General features: G+C 51.2%; 1 protein-coding gene across 1 annotated transcript; it reads left to right on the top strand.

The window, feature by feature from the left end:
* The first annotated feature begins 7,924 nt into the window (after positions 1-7,924).
* On the top strand, positions 7,925-17,871 carry MCM3 (minichromosome maintenance complex component 3). The gene is made up of 17 exons (XM_048299604.1): positions 7,925-8,155; positions 8,623-8,735; positions 9,332-9,540; positions 10,131-10,261; positions 10,481-10,719; positions 11,403-11,511; positions 12,107-12,260; positions 13,325-13,456; positions 13,945-14,153; positions 14,624-14,798; positions 14,924-15,050; positions 15,312-15,462; positions 15,609-15,749; positions 15,968-16,074; positions 16,455-16,537; positions 17,055-17,130; positions 17,346-17,871. The coding sequence occupies exons 1-17, from the start codon at positions 8,075-8,077 to the stop codon at positions 17,542-17,544; spliced, it is 2,436 nt and encodes an 811-aa protein (XP_048155561.1). The 5' UTR covers positions 7,925-8,074; the 3' UTR covers positions 17,545-17,871.
* The last annotated feature ends 7,100 nt before the right edge of the window (positions 17,872-24,971 follow it).

The following is a 24,971-nucleotide window of genomic DNA, read 5'->3' on the forward strand; positions in this document are numbered from 1 at the left end:
ATTGAAGTTCTGTCCTCTCATCCTGTCCCTGTTCCGTGGGAGCAGAGCCCGACCCCGACGTGGCTGCCCCCTCCTGTCAGGGAGTTGTGCAGAGCCACAAGGTCCCCCCTGAGCCTCCTTTTCTCCAGGCTGAGCCCCTTTCCCAGCTCCCTCAGCCAGTCCTCATAGGATTTACAAGTCACTGCAAGGTGGCTGGGGATGGAAAGGGAACTCCGGAGGTGACCTGGTTCAGCCCCCTGCTAAAGCAGGGCCACCCAGAGCCAGTTGCCCAGGACTGTGTCCAGATGGGTTCTGAAGATCTCCAAGGATGAAAATCACTCTCAAAGATGGAGATTCTACATTTAAAGTAAAATACACAGGACCAGGGGCCATGGGCACCCACTGAAGCACAGGAGGTTGCTCTGAACGCCAGGAAACACTTTTTTACTGTGAGGGTGGCCGAGAACTGGCACAGGCTGCCCAGAGAGAGATGTCTCCATCCTTTGAGACATTTAAAATCCATCTGGACATGGACCTGGGTAACCTCCTCTGTGTGGCCCTATATGAGCAAGAGGGCTCAGACCAGATGACTTCCATGGAGTGGGGGATCCCCCTGATTTTTGTGCTGTGGACATGCAAGTGTGGAGGAGCAGATGATTTTCCACAAGATTTCCAGGCTAAAGGCAGTATGGCCTCGAGCCCGCTGCCGGAAACAAAATCTCTGGGCTCCAGAAAACAGGCATTTGCACCCAAATGGCCTTTCAGGAGTGGACTCTGGGCCCCTGAGCTATGCCTGGGAAATGTCTGGGAGAGGCTGATGCATCCTGGACGGAGCTGTGCCAAAGCCACAGTGGTGGGTTCAGCTGTAGAGTCACCATGACCCCAGGAGCAGGTTAATTTATAAGTACAGGGTACCCGTTTGCCCTCTCCAGGCTCTGCCTCAGCAGGTTCATGCGGGTTTTGCTGCTCCAGCCTGTCAGAACTGCTGGTTTTTGATGGGTTTACGAGGGAAACAGAAGGACTGCTTGTTCTGCAGGGAGAGGATACATGGAGAGGCAGCCCAGGAATGCGACTTTGTGGCTCTGATAAGATCTCTGCAGCCTGGGTGAAGGTTCAGCACATCCCAGCACAAATCTCACAGCACGTGGGAGAGCCAGTGCCCCCAAAGTGAGGAGGGAAAGCATCCAGGCTGAAGAAGGTGGGTAGGGGACCTCAATATTTCCCTGTCATCACACTCAAGGATGTGGATGGGATATAACTGGCAGCTCCCATCCCCCTCAGTCACATCTTGCACTCACTTTCTGTCCCTCGAAGACATCTGAAAGACCCGGAATACTGCACCATCCTCCTCCTCTGCTCCTTAAACTGGGAGGGGATTCTGCCCCTCTGCTTCATTCTGGTGAGACCCCACGTGCAGAGCTGCTTCCAGCTCTGGGACCATCAACATCAGAGGGATCTGGAGCTGCTGGAGTAAGTCTAGAGGATGCCATGGAGCTGCTCCAAGGGCTGGAGCTCCTCTGCTCTGGAGCCAGGCTGGGGGAGCTGGGGGTGTTCACCTGGAGAAGAGAAGGATCCAGGGAGACCTGGGAGCCCTTCCAGTGCCTAAATGGGCTCCAAAAAAGCTGGAGAGGGACTTGGGCCAAGGGATGGAGGGACAGGACACAGGGAATAGGTGATCGAGGGCATAGGAGGTGGGACATAAAATACAACCCAGACAAATGGGGATGGTGGGGAGTGACATCCCTGCTGCAACGTGGACATTGCAATCCTGCCCGGCCACCTGCAGGTCTGTCTTGCTCCAGTAAAAGGCTTTTCCCTCATTTAACTTCAAGATACGCCCCAGGGCAGCCTTGGGAGGGGCAAAGGGCAGCTCTTTGTGGGATAACTGCTCTCCTGGGTGGGTGCTGACAGCCTGTTTTGCACCCCAGGCCTAGCAGATGCTGTGCAGTGAGATCTCTTTGATCCCTGGCTCTCAGGTGAGTGGTACCAAGCGACGCTCTGTAGTTCATCTCAGATTTACCCTGCTGTGCTGCAGTCTGTTACTCCCTACCACTGACATTTTAAACCCTGAAATGAATCACTCAGCTCCCTGCAAGTCAAAACCCAGGTGTGGTTGTGTTTGCCCGGGAGATTAGTCCCAGAGTTAAGACTGGGTCGTACCAGGCTGGGCTCTCCCTACCCTCTACAGTCATCTGATACGATTTAAACACACTTTGTGCCTTCAAACAGGTCCTGAATGCTTTAATTTCCCCACCCAAATGTGCATTGTAGAGAGCTTTGGGTTGGAAGGGACCTGCAAAAGGCTGTTCTGTTATTTTTAGGTGCTTTGAGTTACTACACAAAAAAAGGAGCTTCTTTTGTGGATCAGGGTCTCCTTCCACCAAGAAGCATCCAAACACTCGGTGTCCTCACTGTGCTGCTGAGGAGCAACGTAGCAGCTTTGCACCAAAGACAATTGAGGTATTCCAAGCACCAAATGTGATCCAGAAAGTAGGATGAGTTACCTTTTCCCTGTAATAAAGAATATTGAAATGTTGTTATTGTAGTTGGCTAAAAGAGAAATTTTTTTGCCCTGTCTGTGTCCATGTGGAACTCCTTCCCACTGGGCAAGGACTGGTGCTCATGGTTCAGCAAGTTTTAAATAAAAATTCTGCAGATGCAGAATTAGAACACTAAGAATACATTAGAACACTAAGGCTTTCTTTAACTAATAATTCAGAAAAAAAATCCGTAAAAGCCCTGGGTTACCAAGTTCAGCCTCTGCAGTCAGAAAGAAGCACTCGATACAGTTAATTTTGGCACCATCAGCTGTTCCCCACGTGTTGCACAAGGACTGTGTGGCAATTTGGGGTCAGGACTTTCCTGCCTCCTCGTGGTTTGCCCGCAGCAGTGACAGCCCATTGTGACAGTCTGACAGGGGTTACTAATGCGCCTTACACGGAGTGCTGCAGCTTCCCAGCTTCCCATCAGGGAAGGGAATGGATTGAGAGCAGCCCTGAGGAGAAGGACTTGGGGTGCTGGTGGTGAGAGCTGGACATGACCCATCCCTGAAACCCCCATGTCCTGAGCTGATCCCCCAGTGTGGGAATTCTGCCCCTCTGCGCTGCTCAGGTGAGACCCCACCTGCAGAGCTGCCTCCAGCCCTGGGATCCAACAGCAGAAGGACGTGGAGCTGCTGGAGCGAGTCCAGAGGAGGCCCTGGAGATGCTCCAAGGGCTGGAGCCCCTCTGCTCTGGAGCCAGGCTGGGAGAGCTGGGGGTGTTCACCTGGAGAAGAGAAGGATCCAGGGAGAGCTCAGAGCCTCTTCCAGTGCCTAAAGGGGCTCCAGGAGAGCTGGAGAGGGACTTGGGCCAAGGGATGGAGAGACAGGACACAGGGAATGGGTGATCGAGGGCAGGGTTAGATTTAGATACTTGGAGTAAGTTCTTTATAATGAGGGTGATGTACACTTCCCTGGAATTGTCCAGGGCCAAGTTAGACAGGGCTTGGAGCAACCTGGGCTGGTGGAAGGTGTCCCTGCCCATGGCAGGGGATGGAACTGGATGATCTTTAAGGTCCCTTCCAAACAGTTCCGTGGTTCTGTGATTCTAAAGCTGGACATCACTTGCTGAATTGACCAGTGGATCCTGCCCCAGGGCTGAAGGCAGCTCTCAGAGATGCTTAGGAAGAGGCAGGGATGTTTTGCATACAGATGGGTGATTTCCAGGCTTGAGGGTGGAGAAAATGAGAGAATAGGAAAAAAAAAAGGAACCAGCTGTCACTGTCTTTAGTAACAGCCAGAAGTCATGAGAGCAGATGAGAAGACTGAAATAGCAACACCAAACCTCAGCTCTGTGTCTGGGCCCTTTGGACTTCCCTGGAAATGTGGTTGGGTTGCCCTATTCCACAGCCAGGCTCTCCAGAGCTTCGTTGTTGATTCAGCCACTCCTCTGGTTTCATTTGGAATTCAGTTTTCCTTATGCCCGCAGGCATGGCCTGTGTGGGTTTGTTTTGGTTTTCTATTAATTGCTGTGTTTTCCTCCTGCACAGCAGGAAAACAGGATGAATCCCCGTGGGATCTCGAGTAGCTGTGCATCAGGAGCAGGACCACAACAAGATTTTTTATGTTCCCATCACTGTGCTAAGGCCATGCTAGAGGAATCTGGGAGGAAAAACAAATCCATATGCTCTGGGCTCCTACTCTGGGAAGCAAGAAGGTGGTTACAGCCCATCCAAACACACTGAAGGTCAGGGCTTTAACTCCTTACCCCTTTCCTGTCCTCTCCTGGTGAGATACCAGCAGCTCCCCATGCCTTTAAGTAAAGAAATTCCATTCATACACACTGATAGTAGCTTTCCACGTTTCTCTCCTCCACAACTAGGGAAAAAACCAGGAGCTAGAGCCATTTAAAGATTTACCAGAGTGCGTGGGAATAACAAACACTTCAAGAAAATGATGTCAGAAATGCCTGAGCTGGGTGCAGATGCAATGGGGTGAGATTCTCCAGCCTATGTTAGGGAAAAGGTCAGGACAGAGGATTAAGGGCTCCTTCTGCATTCAATTATTTGTCTTCCACATGTGTGGAAGTGATGAGAGTCAGGACAACACTCTGCTTGTGAGAGTGAATTCACCCCCGGTAGGGTTCAGCTCCTGCAACTGCAGCTTCAGGAGAGCCTTTAATCCCTTGGAAAACGTAAAATATACCCTGATAAAAGCATCTCATAGGTGGTCTCACTTCTTCACATCATTTCAGTTCTAAAAAGTGACTTTTTTTCATGCCTGACACTGTATTCCATGTTATTGTCCTTCTTATTTTGTTACAAATAGATTTGGAATCTCCACTGCAATGTGTTGCTTGATGATCAGGTGACACTCCATCGACTTTGGGATACTCTCCCCCTGTTTTTGGAGCTGTGAATGAGCCACAAGCCTCTCCCCTGCCCTTCGTGGGTGAGGCAAGGCTGCTCAGCAGCCAGGACAGCGAATAGATGGCAACTTGAAAATTGAACTGTGGCTTGAAAATTGACATTTAGTTGAACTAAGGGGAAAAAAATAGCAACAAAAACCAACAACAAAAATGACAGCAACAACAACAAAACCCCACAACACCCCAGAATCCTGGAAGGATTACAGGGTACCCTTAAACTTCTGAAACCAAGCGTACAGGTGGATGCTTACACACAGAGGTGTGAGGAAGGGATGAGAAAATCCACACTGAGAGCTGTTGGGGTGTTCTGGCCAACACCCCTCGTGTGCAATTCACCCATGGAAATTGCTCCTGCATCCACCCTTGGTCCTTCTGTTTCTCTGCAAGCCCTGCAGACACGGCCCTCTGCGTGCTAAGCGCTTAATTCCTGTTTTTTTCAGTGTGTAGGAAGTGCTAAATGTCCCAGTGAGCTTGTGCTGCCTTTTCACCCCGCAGCCTCCGGAATGTGGCGGGGAGGTGAACCCAGGGAGACCTTGGGCGCAATCCTGGGGAGTCCCAAAAGGCAGGGAAGGCGTCTGCCTTCTTCCCAGCCTTCTCCACCTCTCCGTCCCTGTGTCCTCCTCGGCCTGCCCTGCTCCGATGAATTATTCAGGCACGCAGCAGTTGCTATAGGGCGCTGTCATGAATAACAACAGCGGCTATTTTTATCCCTAACTCCTGTTACCTTGCGGCCAGGAGCGGTGGGGCCCTGCCAGCTCCTGGCAGGAGGAAAACTGCAGCGATCCACAACGTCTCCGTGGGCTGGGATTCGTTTTGACCACCCAAATGTACGTGAGACCTTGTGCAATCCGCATAGATGTGCCTGAATCCCACCCTAGTAATGCTCTGCGTTGTACTCACGGGGTGCTTTGCACCCGTATTTTGTTTTTTCCACTCATATCTTATCTGCAGTGGAGCACACAGACTGCCCATGGCTGGATTTAACATTCTGTCTGCTGCAGAGTTAAAAAAGCATCTCAGAAGTGAAATCTCACATGGGGTTCTGGCACTTTGTATGGGATAATTCATATTTCCTTTGGGGACTTACACAGATTCCTCCAGCCGGTTTACATCCTCATGGATGATGTTCCCACTTAAATGCCTTTATGTTATCTTTATATATAGAAAAATATATTAAAAATATAAAAATATATATTAATAAATAAATATATTTTATATATAAATATATATATGTGTGATGGGGGCACACCAAAATTCTTTTCTGTTCGCTCTTTGTGCATCCCCTACTCATGATAACAAGAAATGTCCAGCAAATCAGAGGGAAGAGATGGATTTCAGGAGCAGCTGGAGGGAAATGAGTCCTGCTGAGTGTGCAGAAGCAGGGAGGGTATTCCAGCTGCAAGGAGCATCTCTGGAACTAGCAGGGCAACCTGGAAGATTAAAGGGGGGGGGGGGGGGGGGAAGGGGGAAAATGAAAAGGAAAAATAAAAGGAAAAGAAAAAGGGAAGGGAAAAGGAAAAGAAGAAAAAAAGGAGGGAAGCAGCAACAGATGATAATATTCTTTATTCCAGCGGACCTGCCAAGGGGAATACTCCATCAAATTATTCCAGAGGAGGGCTAAAAGGCCTAAAAAGGAAACGCCGAACTTTCACTTTGACACAGAGCAATGTGAAAAAATCTCTCAGGAGCAGGACAAATATCCAGGACTTGGACTATGCATATCCCAAACCGGCCACAGTGTTCCCAGCATCATTTCCAGTGACTGATCTGATCCAGGCGCACAAATAGAAAATGGGAAGCGGGGCAAAGGCTGTTTCCTGCTCCTCTTCCGAAACACGAATCGCAGCTGCTCCCTCTGGAGAGATCAGGCAGCGGGAATTCTCTTCCTCAGCGTTTGCACAGCCCAGCAGACCCTGGGGTGAATATTCATTCCCAGGATTACCCTGGAAAAACTGCTGTTAGCTACAATATGCAGGGGACACGGCCAAGTTTGGGTGCCCGGTATGCCTTTGCTAATGTTTTTGTCATGCTTTATATTCTTTTCCTATTTTTAAACAGAGTTTAGATAAAGATTTTTAAGGGATTTTTAAGGGGGAGCAGCAGGTTTCCCTGTGGGCAGCGGCACCTTTTGATTCCTGCCTAAAACAGCCTCTTAGAAGACTTAAAGGAGGCTTGGAAAAAGGAGGGAAAGGGAGTTTTTATACAAGCAGATAGTGATAGGACAAGGGGAACTGGTTTTTAAATTGCCAGAGGGCAGGGTTAGATGGGATATTGGGAAGAAATTTCTCCCTGTGAGGGTGGTGAGGTCCTGGCCCAGGGTGCCCAGAGAAGCTGGGGCTGCCCCTGGATCCCTGGAAGTGTCCAAGGCCAGGTTGGACGGGGCTTGGAGCAGCCTGGGACAGTGGAAGGTGTCCCTGCCCATGGCAGGAGCGGTGGATGATCCTTAAGGTCCCTTCCAACCCAAAGCATCCTGTGGTTCTGAGACACATCAAAATCACCATTTCCATTCCAAATACCACGGGACCTGTCCCTTTTGTGTGTTCATCCCCAAACTGCTGGAGTCACACCGAGGCCACGTTAAGGGAGAAAGCAACGCCCACCCAGCCTTTACGGGGTGAAAACACCCGGAAACGGGACTCCCCAAAATACAATATAAAAAACAAAACCCCAAACTATTTCTCATTGGTTTTTTTTTTTTCGTTTGGGACTCCATTTGAGTGTTTTAGTTGTTGTCGGGTTTACGCTTTTTAATATTTTTTTCCCCCTAAAGCGGCATTTTCAGCCGCTCGGTGACTTCCAAGAGCCGGAGCCGGGATCGAATCCGATCCCCCACAGCCTCTGGCTCCGCCCCCAACCGCCTCCGCTCTTTGATAGGCTGAAGCTCTTGTCCATCACTGTATCGCCGCTCCATTGGCTGGCGCTGGGCAGTGCCGACCAATCAGCAGCGCCACGGGGCGGGCCGGGGGTGGATTTCCCGCGCGGTGGCGGGAAAGGAGCCGCGTTTGGCGCGAAACGGGAGCGCGGCGGGGGCGGATCGCGGGGCCCGGGCGGATCGCGGGGTCTGATCGCGGGGCCCGGGCGGATCGCGGGGTCTGATCGCGGGGCCAGCCCGGCTCTCTTCGGCTCTCACCGCCTTCCCCGGCAGCAGCAGGAGCGGCGGCGGGATCCGTCCCAGGGCGCCCGGCAGCATGGCGGCGCCGGCGGGCGGGCTGGAGGATGCGGAGCTGCGGGAGGCGCAGCGCGACTACCTCGATTTCCTGGATGATGAGGTGAGACGAGCTGGGAGGCGCGGGTGCTGCCTCCCCTCTATGCGCCCTGGTGTTGGGGACCACCTGGTCCGTGTCACCGTGTCCCCTCCTCCCCCTATGCTCGGGGATTTGGGCGCATCTCATCTCTGTGCGCCCCCGCCCCTTGTGTACCCCCGAGGTTCGGGAACACCTGGTCCATGTGCCCGTCCGTCCCCCCCTAATCCATGTCCCCGGGAGTTGGGAACCACCTGATCCCTCTCACCATGTACCCCACGGGTTGGGAGACCGTGGTCCCTGTGTCCCCCCATTCCTCCCAGCGGTTAGGGAGCACCTCGTTCCTCCTTCCTGGTTCCTACCCCTTCCTGCTTAGGTGGTGGGATAAAGGGAGTCAAGCTCTGCAGGAACGAGTTCCTGAGGGGTGTCTCACACAGATGGACATGCAAAGTGAGTTGGTTTTTTGGGTGTCTTTCCTCCACTCGCTCTTGCAGGAAGACCAGGGAATTTACCAGAGTAAGGTCCGGGACATGATCAGTGACAACCAGTATCGGCTCATCGTCAACATCAACGACCTACGGCGCAAGAACGAGAAGAGAGCCAGCAGGTGCGTCTGGGGCATGGGGGTCACCTGCGGTACTGGGCCTGAGAGGGGTTTTAAAGGTCCATCCCTGGTTCAGCAGGTCATTTGTCCCAAGAAAGCGCCAAACATTGTCCTGTGGCAAAAGCCAGGGCCTCACCACCCTCACAGGGAACAATTCCTTCCCAATATCCTGCCTAACCCTGCCCTTTGTCAGTATGAAGCCATTCTCCCTCATCCTATCACCCCAGCCCTTGTCCCAAGTCCCTCTCCAGCTCTCCTGGAGCTCCTTTAGGCACTGGAAGGGGCTCTAAGGTCCCCATGGACCCTTCTCTTCCCCTGGCTGAACAACCCCAACTATCTCAGTCATTTTTAGGATGCTCAGGCATATTTTGGACCATGCTTGCCAATCTGCCCTGGGCCATGTGAGCTTTTCTAGATACGCTTGGAATTGTTCTCCTCCTGGCTGTTGGTGCTGGAGGACCTCACACAGAGCTGTGATGGACTTTAGTTTTTTTTTCACTTACTGCTCCTGGCAAACTTGTGGAGCAAGCAGGGGTGTGGGAAAAGTGTTGAGGAGGAAGGGGTTGACCCATCTGCTTTGTCACCTCCCTGTGCTGCAGGCTCCTGAGCAATGCCTTCGAGGAGCTGATTGCCTTCCAGCGCGCCCTGAAGGATTTCGTCGCCTCCATCGACGCCACCTATGCCAAGCAGTACGAGGACTTCTACATCGGGCTGGAGGGCAGCTTTGGCTCCAAGCACGTGTCCCCACGGACACTGACAGCCTGTTTCCTCAGCTGCATCGTCTGCGTGGAGGGCATTGTGACAAAGTGTGAGACTGGGGACACCCAGGGGCTGCGGGCGTGGAGGGACCAGGGGTTGGCTGTGAAGGATCTGGAGCCCTCCAGGAGCTGTGGCATGGAGAGGGACTTGGGAAAAGGACCTGGAAGAACAGGACAAGGGGGAATGACTACAAACAGACAGAGGGTAGGATTAGATGGGATCTTGGGAAGGAATTGTTCCCTGTGAGGGTGGGGAGGCCCTGGCACAGGTTGCCCAGAGAAGCTGTGGCTACCTCATCCCTGGAAGCATCCCAGGCCAGGTTGGATGGGGCTTGGAGCAACGTGGGATAGTGGAAGGTGTCCCTGCCCATGGCAGGGGGGCTGGAACTAGTTGATCTTTAATGTTCCTTCCAACCAAACCATCATATGATTCTGTGTCCTGGCAACCTGAATCAGGGAATAGGGAGCTTGGCTGAAGGTCTTGAGTGTTGGGATGGTCTTTAAAATCAGCCAGTCCTGTCCATGTTTGGCAGTGAGTTGGGACCCAAATAATTTTAATGTTGGAGACTCTGTTGAGGGCTCTCTGCTGACAGAGGGGTGGGACATCCCAGCCCCTCACTCCTCTCTTTTCCAACTTCAGGCTCTCTGGTGTGTCCAAAAGTCGTCCGGAGTGTCCATTATTGCCCAGCTACCAAGAAAACAATTGAGCGCCGATACACGGACATGACCTCCCTGAATGCTTTCCCATCCAGCTCCATCTACCCTACAAAGGTGAGGTGAAGCAGCAGCAGCTTCCTTTAGGGAGAATGTGCCAGCTTCAGTATGGATCTGGTGAAACCCAGCCTCCATTCCTGCTGAAAAAACCCTTTCCAGCAGCCACGTGCAGGTTGGATGATGCAGCCTGTGTTTCCCCTGCTCAGCTGACCTTACCTCTCCTCCCTGCTCTCCTGAAAAATGGTGCTGGTCTTTTAATTTGGGTTCCTGCTTTAGGATGAAGAGAACAACCCGCTGGAGACAGAGTTTGGCCTCTCGGTCTACAAGGACCACCAGACCATCACCATCCAGGAGATGCCCGAGAAGGCCCCAGCGGGGCAGCTGCCACGCTCGGTGGACGTGGTTCTGGACGATGACCTGGTGGACAGGGTGAAGCCTGGGGACCGAATCCAGGTGGTGGGGACGTACCGCTGCCTGCCAGGGAAGAAAGGGGGCTACACTTCGGGCACTTTCAGGTCAGTCTGCTTTGGGTTTCAGCCCTCTCACCCTGTTTGGTCAGGTCATGTCTCTGGAAGGTGAGATCTGGCAGGTGGCCATCACACAGCTGGGTCAAACAGTGGTTTAAATCCCTTGGAAGCGGTTTGCACCTTGATCCTAATCACCAAATATGCTGAGTTGGAAAGGGCCCACAAGGATCATCAAGTCCAACTCCTGGCCCTGAACAGGCACCCCAACACTGCACCCTGTGCCTGGGAGCATTGTCCAAATGCTCTTGGAGCTCTGTGAACCTTGGGGCCGTGCCCATTCCCTGGGGAGCCTGTCAGTGCCCTACCACCCCTGGGGGAAGAACCTGTTCCTGATATCCAACCTCACCCTCCTGTGACACAGCTCCAGCCATTCCCAGGTCTCAGAAGAGATTGGTGCCACTTTTCCACTTCCCTTTGTGAGGAAGCTGTAGACTGTGGTGATGTCTCCCCTCACAATGTGCAGCTGTGACTTCCAGCTCTGCCCAGAAGGGTTTGGATGTTCTTAAACGATGCTCCACTGATGGCCCAGCACAGTCAGATGGAGGGTGCTACAGCTGTTGAAGCTTCCCACCTCCTTCCAGGTCTTCCTAGAGCAAGTGATGACCTGTGGAAGTTTCTGCTGTGTCTCTGTGGGGTTTGCAGAGCTGACCACGGCTGTGTCCCTTCTCCAGGACCATCCTCATTGCCTGCCATGTGAAGCAGATGAGCAAAGACATCCGGCCGCTCTACTCTGCTTCTGACGTGGCCAAGATCAAGAGGTTCAGCAAGAGCCGCTCCAAGGTGCTTGAGTCTTCTGGCCAGGGATGAAGTTTCAGCTTGGCATGTGGCTAAGGACATTCTTGTTGGGTTGCAAGTAACTCTTTAACCCTCTTAGCACATTGTCAGATTTTCCAACTCATTTTCTTTGAATTTTCTGCTTAGACTGTGATCAGGCCCTGTTGGGTTTTTTTTTTGCTGCTTCTGTACTGCTTGCAGAGCATCCTTCTGCTGTGTCCTGACCCTGCCAGCGGGTTTCCAGGAAGTTTCCTCTGCAGGAGAAACACGTCTTTTCTCACCCCAGACTGAGATAATGGGGTTCTGCCCCAGCCTCTTATGCTCAGAGCTTTTCCTCTGTAGCACAGAGAGGAGCAAGCCTTGCTCTCACTGCTTCCAGTGCTTGTTTGGGTGTCAGTGACAAGATGGTCCAGGAGTTCATATAAATCCCACTGAAAGAAAACTCTGGCCAACAGTTTTCTCCTTTCCAAATAATTTTTATCCATGTGGCTCTGTGATAAGAATAAGCTGAAATTTGGGCTGAAATGGTCTTTTGAAGTATTGCTTGTTCTTTCTTACTCCAGTCCACGTGACAGGCCATGCTCTGCCTCTTCTGCTTTAGGATATCTTTGACCAGCTGGCCAGATCCCTGGCTCCCAGCATCCACGGGCATGAGTACATCAAGAAGGCCATTCTCTGCATGCTGCTGGGAGGGGTAGAGAAGATCCTGGAGAACGGGAGCCGCATCCGAGGAGACATCAACATCTTGCTGATAGGTCTGGGAGGGCTGGGCAGAGGCACCCTCAGTTGGTGTTGTTGGGGGTGGGGTGAAGGAGTCTGGATTTAGTTTTGTGGAGTAACTGAGGTTAGACAGGACATCTGGAGGTGCCTGGTCCAGGGATGTGTGCAGGTGTCACTGGTAGGTCAGGTTGCTTTGTGACTTGTCTGGTTGGTTTTGAACACCTCCAGGGATGGAGATGTGTGCAGAAGTGGAGTCATCAGTGCAAGAAAGATGTGGACCTGTTAGAGTGAGTCAAGAGGAGACCTTGGACAGGAGTCCAAGGGCTGGAGCTCCTCTGCTCTAGAGCCAGGCTGGGAGAGCTGGGGGTGTTCAGCCTGGAGAAATCTCCAGGGACACCTTGGAGCCCCTTCCGGTGCCTAAAGGGGCTCCAGGAGAGCTGGAGAGGGACTTGGGACAAGGCATGGGGTGATAGGACAGGACAAGGAGGAATGGCTTCCCACTGTCAGAGGGCTGGGATAGATGGGATATTGGGAAGGAATTGTTTCCTATGAGGGTGGTGAGGCTTCTCTGGCTCTGGTTGGCCAGAGAAGCTGGGGCAGCCCCTGGATCCCTGGAAGTGTCCAAAGCCAGGTTGGATGGGGCTTGGAGCAATCTGGGATAGTGGAAGATGTCCCTGCCCATGGTAGGGGGTTGGAGTGAGATGAGCTTTAAGGTCTCTTTCATCTGATACCATTTTGTGATTCTAGGGGATCCCATGACCACTATCCCAGTGTTTGCCCACTGTCAAGGTGGTGTTTTTTTTCTTTCCACTTGGGATCTTCTGTGTTTCAGATTGTCCCCATTGCCTCTTGTCCCATCCTCATCACCTCTTAAATCTCTTACCTTCATCCTCTCTATTTCCTCCCATGGGATCACTGATGATGGTGGGAAGATCACATGCTCACCTTATTTTCCAAAGTCTGAACAAAACCCTTCTGTCCCCTTTCCCCTCTACCTGCCCCTGCTCTGAGCACCCCAAACCAGACACAGCACCAGGGTGATGGTGGTATTGATATCCAGGTGATGCGTGGTTCCTAAATGTGCTGTTCTCCATACTAGGAGACCCTTCTGTGGCCAAATCCCAGCTGCTGAGGTACGTGCTGAGCACGGCACCCCGGGCCATCCCCACCACTGGCAGAGGCTCCTCCGGTGTTGGTCTCACCGCTGCCATCACCACGGACCAAGAGACTGGTGAGGAGCATCGGGGTGATGCTTGTTAACCCCTGGGAGGGACTCTGTGACATCCAGGGCTGCTGCTTTTGATGATCTGAAAGGTCTTTTCCAACCTTAAATTTGTAATGTTTGTTCTGCAGTGACACTTGCAGGGCTTGCTCCACCAGAAGCTTTATGGTAATGATCATTCGGGACCATGGGATCCTGTGTTTTGGGATATTTTCTCCAGTTACGTGGTGGTCTTCTTTACTCCTCTTCCACTTGGTGCCATATCTGAGGGCTAGCAGCAGCATGGATTTTTGTCTTCCTCTTGGGAAGGCATTCCTAGTCCTGATCCGTGTCCTGAGTGTTCCCTCTGCTGTCATGTTCGGTCAGAGAGCAACCCAGAAGGACGCTGCTGCTCCTTGAGGCTCACCCTCATCCCAGGGGTGATGGGGATGGCAGGGCAGGAGGTGTGTAGGGCCAGTGGGTGGTGGTTGACCCTGTTTTCCCCCGCCCTATCCCAGGGGAGCGGCGCCTGGAAGCGGGAGCCATGGTGTTGGCCGACCGGGGCGTGGTGTGCATCGACGAGTTCGACAAGATGTCCGACATCGACCGCACGGCCATCCACGAGGTGATGGAGCAGGGACGGGTCACCATCGCCAAGGCCGGCATCCAGGCCCGCCTCAACTCCCGCTGCAGCGTCCTGGCTGCTGCCAACCCTGTCTATGGTCGGGTGAGTGCTGGTGTTACCCTTCCCTGGAGAAGGCTGGGTGCTGGGAGGAGGCAGCTGGTGAATCCCAAAAGATCCCCCAAATCAGTGACTTGGATCCATGGCACAGCAAAGACCTGGTTGGTTTGGGGTCATGGCTTTCCTGGAGGAGAGAGGGGCTCCTGGTGTTTCTCACCCTGTTTTGGTTCTGTCTGGGTGTTGGGGCAGCCCAATGGACCCTCATGCTGGTGGTGAGCCTCAGTCTTGGTATCTGATTAGGGATCACAAAAAATACTTGTTTTTCTTGGAAATAAGAAAGAGCTTTGCAGGATGGGGAAAAGTGGCTGTACTGCTGCAGCAGGCTGGGTTTGGTGTGGTGTCCATCCATCCATCCATCCTTTCAGCCCTGGCCCAAGGAAATCCCCCCAACCTCCCTGGCAGCCAGGACTGGCCCATGAGTGTCTCCTGTAACCCCTCACCTCGTCCTTCCCCAGTATGACCAGTACAAGACGCCCATGGAGAACATCGGCCTGCAGGACTCCCTGCTCTCCCGCTTCGACCTCCTCTTCATCGTGCTGGACCAGATGGACCCTGAGCAGGACAGGGAGATCTCGGACCACGTCCTGCGGATGCACCGCTACCGCAACCCCAACGAGCAGGACGGCGATGGTGAGGCCCATCCCTCCTCAGCCAGGCATCACCCCTTGGTGGCAGCTCTTGGGGACTATTTATGGGGACTATTAGAAGTTGCTCCAGAGGGTAAAATCCTATTCTCTGTACGTTCCCCTCTCCAGCCATGCCCCTGGGCAGCGCTGTGGAGATGCTGGCTACGGATGACCCTGACTTCATGCAGGAGGAGGAGCAGGAGCTGCAGGTGTATGAGAAACACGACGACCTCCTGCACGGGCCCAACCGCCGCAAGTGAGTCCATCATGCCCTGGAGCTCCCTCAGGGTGTCCAGCACTGTGGGTTTGTGGGTTTGGCCCGAGTATCCAGCCAGTGCCAGCCATGCTCCAGGTGGTCCATGGGTAGGATGAAGGAGCCTTGCGTGATCTCTTATGCCAGGCAGGTGGGGAACAACTGGAGCCAAATTCCCTGCACACCTGGATGCCCCTGAAGGGATATAAATGGATGGGAAGCCCATCCCCACTGTGGATAACGTGTGGATGTGCATTCCCACAGGGAGAAGGTCGTCAGCATGGAGTTCATGAGGAAGTACATCCACGTAGCAAAGATGATCAAGCCCGTGCTGACCGAGGAGTCGGCGAGCTACATCGCTGAGGAGTATTCCCGCCTGCGCAGCCAGAGCCAGATGAACTCGGACGTGGCCAGGGTGAGCCCTGGGAGCAGCTCCCACTTGGGCCAGGAGGAGGGGAACTGAGGCACAGGCTCCCCTCTCTCCATATGGGTGTTTCCCACCTTGGATGTGACACTTCTCAGTGAGGGTCACGCAGAGACCCCCTCTCTCTGTCCCCCCAGACCTCCCCCATCACAGCCCGGACCCTGGAGACCCTGATCCGCCTCTCCACGGCCCACGCCAAGGCCAGGATGAACAAGACTGTGGATCTGCAGGATGCTGAGGCAGCTCTGGAGCTGGTGCAGTTTGCCTACTTCAAAAAGGTGGGGGGAAGCTGTCTCTCTGTTCCCAGGGGATCCCAAGATTGTCATAGGAAGGGGTGGGCTTGGTGCAGGCTGAGCACCCTGGGCTGCTGGTGGGACCTTTCCTGGACATACTAAGGGATCAGGCCACCACTGTGGGATCTTGGATGCTTGGGGTTGGTCTCTAAAAGCAGCTTGAGTGGAAATGGCTCTGAGTCCATCCTGCCTTTGCCACACAGGTGCTGGAGAAGGAGAAGAAGCGCAGGAAGCCAGTGGAGGATGACTCTGAGACTGAGAAGGAGGAAGATCAGGAGTCACAGCCCAAGGAGGAGCGCAGGACAAGGAGGTAGGAGCCAGGGCAAGGGAGTGGGAGGGACATGGTGCAAAGGGCACCAGCTTCTTCTGAGGCTGCCACAGGCTTTGGGGAAATACTCCATGTTTTGCTCAGCCAGGTCGTTTGTCCCACCCCATTTGTAGTAGAGGGACATCATATTTTCATGGATAAGGAACTGGCTGGATGGCCACATCCAAAGATGTAAAGCACTGGCACAGGTTGCCCAGAGAAGGAAGCTGTGGCTGCCCCTGGATCCCTGGAAGTGTTCTAGGCCAGGCTGGAAGGGGCTCGGAGCAGCCTGGGATAGTGCCCATGGCAGGGGGCGGAACAGGATGATCCTTAAGGTCCCTTCCAACCCAAACCCTTGGGTGACCCCTCCTCCCTGCTCCCAGAAGGAAGAAGGCGCGCACAGAAGGCGAGGAGGGCTCCTACGACCCGTACGACTTCAGTGACGCTGAGGAGGAGATGCCACAGGGTGAGTCCCTGGGTTTGGTGACACCTGGCTCCTGAGGGTGCTGCTGGGTCGGCATAGCCTGGGGAGCAGCAATGCTGCTGTTACCTGTGGTCCCTGGTGTGATGCAGCACCATCCAGAACCACCAATCCATGTAGGACAGGGTTAGATGGGATACTAGGAAGGAATTCTTGGCTGTGAGGGTGGGGAGGCACAGGTTCCCAGAGAAGCTGTGGCTGCCCCATCCCTGGAAATGTCCAAGGCCAGGCTGGATGGCGCTTGGAGCAACCTGGGATAGTGGAAGGTGTCCCTGCCCATGGCAGGGAGTGGCACTGGATGAGCTTTAAGGTCCCTTCCAACCCAAACCATTTTGTGATTCTGTTGCTGATTAATTTTTTTCCGTCCACCTCCAAACTGCACCATAAATAACAAAATTGGGAGGCAGTTTGGAATCACCCCCCAGTCCTGAGCCCAGTACTTTTGCTCTCTGGGTGCTTGGACACCAGGCACAGGGTGAAGGTAACTCTTCTTCTGCTCCAGTTCAGGCACACCCTCCAAAAACACCCGAAGCCTCTGGAGCTGGCGAAGGGAAGAAGCTGGAGTTGGCTGAGCCAAGGTGAGTGGGGGCTGTCCCTGTGTGTCCACCTCCCTCAGCGGCTCCAGGCTGTTGTCCCACGCTGGAGGTGCATCTGTGATGCTCCCAGTTCTGGTTTTTTGCTTTCCTGCTGAATGCTGCTGCTGGAATGGGGAAGAGCTGAGGCATCCTGGGCTGGGAACAAGGGGAAGGATTTGTGTGTGGTCTCCAAGGGTGATTCCCTCTCCCCTGACCAGGTTGAAAGCATTCAAGGCTGCTCTCCTGGAGGTGTTCAAAGCTTCCCACGCCCAGTCTGTGGGCCTGAAGAACATGATGGAATCCATCAACCGCGACAACCCCGAGCCCTTCTCGGCGGCCGAGGTGAAGGTGGCCCTGGCCCACATGCAGGATGACAACCAGATCATGGTGTCTGATGACATTATCTTCTTGATCTGAGCCTCTGCATGGAGGAGCCCGAGTTCTTGTGTTCTCTCAGCATGGAGACTCCTTGTGTTTGAATGCTTCATGTGGCTGAGCTGGATTTTGGGGGAGCTCAAGTCTCTGCGCTTCCTTGCTGTGCGTTGCTGGCACCAAAAAAAAAAGAGCCAGGAGCTCTGGAAGTTGTTGCTGTCTCCAAAGTGGAGTATTTGGGAAGAGGTTTCTGCAAGGAGACGAAGGGAAAAACCTAGGAGCAAATATTTCAGTGTTTTTAATGTATTGTTCTTAGCTTTGGTGGTAAGAGTTCCAGCTTTTAAATAAAAAAATCCAGATTTAGAAATCTGACATTTGAGGGTGGTGATGGGGAGCAATATGAGAGCTCCACTATTAGCGAAGCTTTTATTTTTCCCTTTATTTTCCATTTTCCCCCCAATTCTATAGCCTAGATCTACTTGTCTCACAGGGAAGGGTGCCTAAAGCCTGTCCTGTTGGTTCTGCTCTTCCCACCCATCAGGTGGAGGATGATTCCTGGCAATGGAGGGGCAGGTGTAGTCTGACCCGCTCCACTGCCCATGGGTCTGCCTGGATTTCCAGATTCCCTGATGGGGGTTTTACCCCCAGGGAAGAACCTGGAATGCTCAGAGCTGCTCCCTGGCACAGATGGATTCCATCTCCTGCTCCTGCCTTTAGCCTGGGATCATGCCCTGGGGATGGCTTTCAAGGAAAGCTGAAAGTACAGTCAGACCAGTTCTGGCTGGTCGTGATCAGAGTTGCTGAAGGTTTGGGTTTTTCTTTAATTTCTTTTTCTTTTGTCCTGGTGAGTTTGAGGTTAAGCTTTGGAGAAACCCCTGAACAACTTTGCTGTTGTCCCTGCCCATCTCCAGACACCCACACAGCTCCTGCTCCCTTCTTTCTGGGTGCCATAAATCTTTATTTGGGTAATAAAAATGGGTAATAAAAATGTTTATACTGTTCACCCCATGCATGGCTGCGTAGGTGGATGTAAAATTCCCACTTGTGGGGATGCAGCTGCAGTTACACAGGTGGGATTTGTGCTGCTGTGGAAGGACTTCAGCTGCCTGGTGAGCTCTGAAAGCCAGATTTCAGAGCTCCTCTCCTCCAACACAGCCATGACAGCAGGGTTGGAGGGGATTTTGTGTGTTTGCAGCCTCCTAAAGATCTCTGGGTGGGTGTATTGTGTGGGTATGAAGCTGTAAGAGACGGTCCGAAGATCCCTCATCTGCTTCACGATCATTGCCAAGGATAGAGACTGAACACAGGAGTCCTGGCCTGGCTGAGGTGGGATGTCTGCCAAGTGTTGCCTGCAGGTGTGCCCGCTGGGAACTGGTACGCATTCCTGAGGAAAATTAGTGCAGGTCACAATGGACTGTGCCGTTCTTGCTGCCCAGGTGGGAGGGACTGTGCTGAAGTGGAAAGGAATGACCTGTCCTGTACGCCTGTCCTGTACGTCTGTCCTGTACCTGCTTCCCAAAGCAACAGGCCCCATAACAACGGCTGTAGATTTCCCCACCTCTTGGCCAGTTGCCCCTCGCTTCTGAAAAGGACTATAAAGGGACTTTCTAAATTAGAGAAGAGATCTCCCCACGGAAAGAAGGCGAATCTATTGGCGGAAGACCACGAGGACTTCGTCTCATCTGTTGGTAGCTATTTCCTCCCCTTTTCTTCCTCTCTCCCCTTTTACTTTGTTTTCTTTCTCTCTCTCTCTCTCCTCTATCGCATTACTGTGTTGTGGGTACTTAATAAAGGTGCACTGTTCTGATTAAAACTGAAATCCCTTTTGCACTCTGAGATCGATAAACGAACCATCACGACCCCCACTTGCGTTAGCAGATCGTGACATTAAACTGGCGTCACGGACAGGATCTGACAGACAGAAGGGGTTGCAAGGTTGTGTGTAGTCTGTAGTAGGGGAAGGACGTTTCACTCCAGCCGCACCTAGCCCGACACCCCAAAAAGGGTGAGCGGTGTCTAGAAATCAAGGGGGGTGACTCGAATTTCCCACAAACTGCACACACCTGGGTGAAAAGCACCCCATACTCAGCTGAGGGCTCTGTCTTCAGATTTTTCACGAAAGATCTCTCAGTGCAAAAGGGGGAACTGTTTTGGTGTGTGTGTGAATTTGGACTGCTTTGTGTAGCAAAGAGAAACCATAAGTAATTTAAGGATTTTGGTCTCTTCACCCACCCAGGGAAGCGAAGGGAGACACGGCAAAGCTGTTTGTGTCGCAGTGTGTAATTAAGTTTTACCTCCCTGTAGTGCTTTTGATCCCTTCATAAAATGACTGAAAACCCTAGTGCAAAAGTTAAAGCTGCATTTTATGCTCTGCTAGCAAAACATAATGCCAGGCCCTCTCCGGGAGGGGAAGAATGGGCTCAAAATAACTGGTTTAATTTGGATAATGTGACTGATAGAGTACGTTCATTACAACATGAGACAAAATTTAAATTTGACCGAGATAAAGCCATAGGGCATGTTTTAGGGGCATGCCTTGCAGCAGCTATAGACCACCGCTTTAAGCGATGTAGTGAAGAGAAAGCAATCACAGATTCCCTTCAAAACCTAGTGAAAATTTTACAGAAACAATTAGATGAAGAAAGGAATGAAAATCATTTACTGCGGGCTGCTTTGAGGGAGGAATATTTTAAGAATTCAAAGAATGCTGACTCAGCAAAAGAGACAGAGGAAATGGAAATCCCTCACATTAACCAAAGATACCCCCAGGAAGAACTAGTGCTACTGAAAAATTGTGGGGAAAACTGCTGCCCTCATATGAGACCTCCAATTAAAACAGAATGTAATTATATCAATGATGAAGATTTTGAACTGCGTATCACCACTAAACAAATACCATACACTGCTACTGAATTGGCTAAGTTAAAAAAGGAGTATGGGCGGCTCCCCCACGAATCTGAGACGGAATATGTCTTCCGAGTGTCCCTCACTGGAGGAGACCAAATCCTATTAACTGAACAGGAGGCCAGTGGATACTGGGGACATGGAGTTTTCTTAACAACGAGAGACAAACGTGGCACATGGTCCCTGACTCAGCGTGCAGCTTTCTGGGCCGGGGGACTCAATCCTTTAGAAAGGGGAGACCCTTTAGCTATAGTTGGTACCCCCAATCAACTTCTAGAAAGCGTCCACAAAGCCGCCTGTCTACAAATGATCCATGAAAGGAAATTAACTCCTGGATATGAATCCCCCATGCAATTACCTGTGAAACCAGAACTGATGACCCCTTTGATTCGAGGCCTTCCAGAATCACTCAAACCTACAGCAATTGTCCTTCAAAAAACCATAGCAGCTGTAGGTCCCGTAGAAAGGCTGGATAGATTCCTTGGAAACCCGAGCGACCAAACTGGATCTACTGATCCTGGGTTTACTCCATACTCAACCCCCTCTCAGCCGCCAGGTTCACAATCGAATTTAGCTGCTGGTGATTGGAAAGTTTGGACATGGAGTGAGGTTGCAAAAAATCTGGTTAATTACATTAGAAAATATGGACCTATAGAAACCCCAAAGAAAAAATCAGACAAAACAAAAGGTGTCAGGTACATTAGGGCTCCTCATAGCGAAAAAACAGAGAATGTAAAACAGATCCCTAACCGTCAGCATTGGTGGTTATTAGGTATCAAAAAGGGGGTCCCCAGGGATGTGATGGATGGCTTACCCCTTGATAAATTGAGTAAGGTAGTGTCTAACTGGCCCTGCCGAAAACCCATTCTACTGAATCCATCTGTTCAATCCAGTGCGCCCCTCCTCCCTCAGAATCTGGGCAGTGAGTCAAAGCCACTTCTCCCTCAAAGTCCGGCCAATGAGCCAAAACAGCTTCTTGCTCAAAAACAGGGAAACTAGATTCTCCGTTTCTTACAGGTGGGCGAAGAGACGGAGCATGGGTATATCTGAGAATGCTCACTAAAAATAAAACAGGAGATATAATGGTCACAGCTATTACAGGCCCTAAACGGGCACCTGTAACTTTTCTGATTGACACTGGAGCACAAATTTCTGCACTGACAAAGAAAGATGCCCAGAGGTGTGGAATTGTTCCAACAAAGAACCAATACTGTGTTTTAAATGCCTTGGGAACGACAGAATCTGTGAATGTGGCCTTAGTCAAGCTCACTTTGCCTGGAGAGGAAAACCAACTCTCTATTAATATGGTGATTGGAGATATTCCAACCAATTTGTTAGGGGTGAATGCCCTTGCTGGGAGGCAGTGGGAGGACTCAGAGGGTCTTCTGTGGTATTCTGCCATGCCATGTTTTAACATCAGACTGCTCCAAGCCGCACCCTCCCTACCATTCAGCAAAGTAACTAATGTGAAACAATACCCCCTCCCCCTGGGTGCCAAAGAGGGTATCAAGCCAGTGATACAGGAGCTGCGAGAACAAGGAGTAATAGTTAATACTCATTCTCCTTTCAGTTCTCCGGTGTGGCCAGTGCAAAAGCCTAATGGGAAGTGGAGGCTGACAATAGATTTTCGTAGGCTAAATGCCAACACAGACCCTCTTACAGCAGCAGTCTCAAATCTGGCAGAATTAATAATATTGATTCAAGAAAAGGCTCATTCAATCATGGCAACTATAAATGTCAAAGACATGTTTTTTATGATACCTTTACAGCCAGAAGATATGGACCGTTTTGCTTTCACATGGGAAGGACAGCAATACACTTTCACTAGGCTTCCCCAAGGGTACAAACATTCCCCTACCCTGGCTCATCACGCTTTGGCCCAAGAGTTAGAAAAAATACCCAAAGCTGACAATGTGGCTGTTTATCAATACATTGATGATATCCTTGTGGGAGGAGATGAAATAGAAGAAGTGAGAGATACCCAACAGAAAATAATCTCCCACTTAGAAAGCCTTGATTTGCAAATTCCCTCAGAAAAAATCCAAAAGCCTTCACATGAAGTGAAATTTTTGGGAATTTGGTGGAAAGGAGGTATGACATGTATCCCACCTGGTACCCTAAGATCTTTAGATCAGGTTAAAATGCCTGAATCCAAAAAAGATCTCCAACATGCTTTAGGATTATTAGTGTTCTGGAGAAAACACATCCCAGATTTTTCCATAATTGCCAGACCTCTTTATAACTTGTTGAGAAAAGGGGTAAAATGGGAATGGACTGCTTCTCAAGAAGAAGCATTGCAATTGTTGGTGTTTGAAGCAACAGCTCACCAAGCCCTGGGCCCTATTCACCCTACAGATCCTTTCCAGGTGGAATGGGGATTTGCCACCTCAGGGTTGTCAGTACACATATGGCAGCGGGGTCCTGAGGGTCCGACGAGGCCTGTTGGTTTTTACTCCCGTGGCTTCAAAGATGCTGAAATAAGGTACACTACCTGGGAGAAAGGATTGTTTGTGGTTAGCTTGGCTCTCATAGAAGTGGAGAAGATTGCACGACAACAACCAATTGTTTTGAGAGGCCCTTTCAAAGTTATTAAGGCTGTCTCTACTGGGACCCCCCCACCTGATGGGGTGGCCCAGAGGGCCTCAGTAAGGAAGTGGTATGCTCAGATTGAACATTATTGTAGCGTCTTCTCAATAACTGAAGGAGCTGTAAAAAATCTGTCAATCCAAGAAACTGAAAACTTGGGTAGCAGCCAAGACAAACCTGCCTCAGTCATTAAAGTAGCCCCTCCTTTTTCCCCCGAACAGTCAGCAAATTCTTGGTTTACGGATGCTTCTGCCAAGCGAGAAGGAAAGATGTGGAAATATAAGGCTGTAGCCCTCCACACTTCCTCAGGTGAACGAATTACCACAGAGGGGGAAGGCAGTGCCCAAGTTGGCGAGCTGATAGCTGTTTGGAGTGTTTTCCAACGTGAGGCACAGAATACTTCTCCTGTCTGTATCTACACCGATTCCTATGCTGTGTTTAAGGGATGTACTGAGTGGCTTCCTTTTTGGCAGCAAAATGATTGGGAAGTTAACAGAATCCCAGTATGGCAAAAGGAAAAGTGGCAAGAAATTCTAAATATTGCAAGTCAAGGGAATTTTGCCGTGGGGTGGGTAGCCTCTCACCAGACAGATGGAAATCCAGCAGGAGAGTGGAACAATAAAGCTGATGAGTTAGCAAGACTAAGTCCTGTGAAAAAAGATCAAATTACAGAGGACTGGGAGCACTTATTAGAATGGTTGCATGTAAAAAGACAACACACAGGTGCAAAAGATTTGTACAAAGAAGCCCTTGCTCGCGGTTGGCCTGTTACCAGAGAAATGTGTAAAACATGCATATCAGCCTGTGAACAATGCTGCAGACAGCTAGAAACACACCCTTTGGAAGATGACCCTCTGCATTTAAGAAAGGGTAAAGGCTTATGGGACACGTGGCAGGTAGATTATATTGGCCCCTTTAAAAAGTCAGGAGGTAAACACTTTGTGCTGGTAGGAGTGGAGATTACATCTGGGTTAGTCCAGGCTGATGCCTTTAAAAGAGCTACAGGAGATAATACTGTTAAAGCATTGCAGGGATGGTTTGGAACCTTCACAAAACCACAAGAAATTCAATCTGATGATAAGTCTCACTTTACTGCCAAAGTTGTACAGGATTGGGCAAAAGGTGAAGGGATCAAATGGACTTTTCACACCCCTTACTACCCTCAAGCTAACGGCATTGTAGAAAGGACCAATGGTCTCTTGAAACGACTTTTGAAACCACAGGAGGGAAATTGGGATGTTCGGCTATGGGAAGCTGTGAAAGGTGTGAATGATAGATGGGGGGTAAATGGGTGTCCCAAAATCACTGCCTTTTGCCCAACAGCTCCAAGCATAATTCCCTCACTACAGGGACCAAAGGATCCTAAGAATCCTGCACACTACCCTGGACAACCTGTTTTGGTAGACCTCCCTACTGTAGGAGAAGTACCACTAGTGCTAAAAACCCCTCTGAGTAAATATGCATGGGTAGCCTCTGATGCCCTAGGGAGAGAGCATCGGATACACACACGCTGGGTAATTCCATCATTCTAACTTTCTGCCTCTTGGTGGCAGACTCTGTTGTGTTTACTTTTCACAGAAGAACTCCGAGGGACATGAAGACCACATAAACCATGATAAGACTAGTGATACTTTTCTGCATCCCACCACAACACCAGGGCCAAAAACCAGCTGAGTGGCCGTGGTCTGAAGCTACCATTAGGTACACCAGTGCTCTAGGATCCTATCCCAGAGATCGTTGCCCGAACCTAGCCACTGTAGTACTGCACGACTCTGAGGTATACCATCCAAGTGAATGGGGATGGGACTGGAAGGATTGGACTAGAATCCTAAATGGAACAATTGGTGAAAAAATTAAGGTAGGATGCAGAAAAGTAGAAGGATCTCTTTATGGGAAAGCTTCCACCATTGCAATTGCTGGAAATTTTCTAAAACCAGATGGGAAAAGTGATTTGCACCCCAACATTATGGCCAAACTCTGCC

This window comes from Corvus hawaiiensis, chromosome 3 (assembly GCF_020740725.1).
Source record: "Corvus hawaiiensis isolate bCorHaw1 chromosome 3, bCorHaw1.pri.cur, whole genome shotgun sequence".
Taxonomy (NCBI): Eukaryota; Metazoa; Chordata; class Aves; order Passeriformes; family Corvidae; genus Corvus; species Corvus hawaiiensis.

Coding starts and splice junctions, on each gene's coding strand:
- MCM3 (XM_048299604.1), top strand. CDS start 8,075: ATGGCGGCGCCGGCGGGCGGGCTGGAGGATGCGGAGCTGCGGGAGGCG. Junction 9,541..10,130: donor GGAGGGCATTGTGACAAAGT/GTGAGACTGGGG, acceptor TTCCAACTTCAG/GCTCTCTGGTGTGTCCAAAA. Junction 15,750..15,967: donor AGTTTGCCTACTTCAAAAAG/GTGGGGGGAAGC, acceptor TTTGCCACACAG/GTGCTGGAGAAGGAGAAGAA.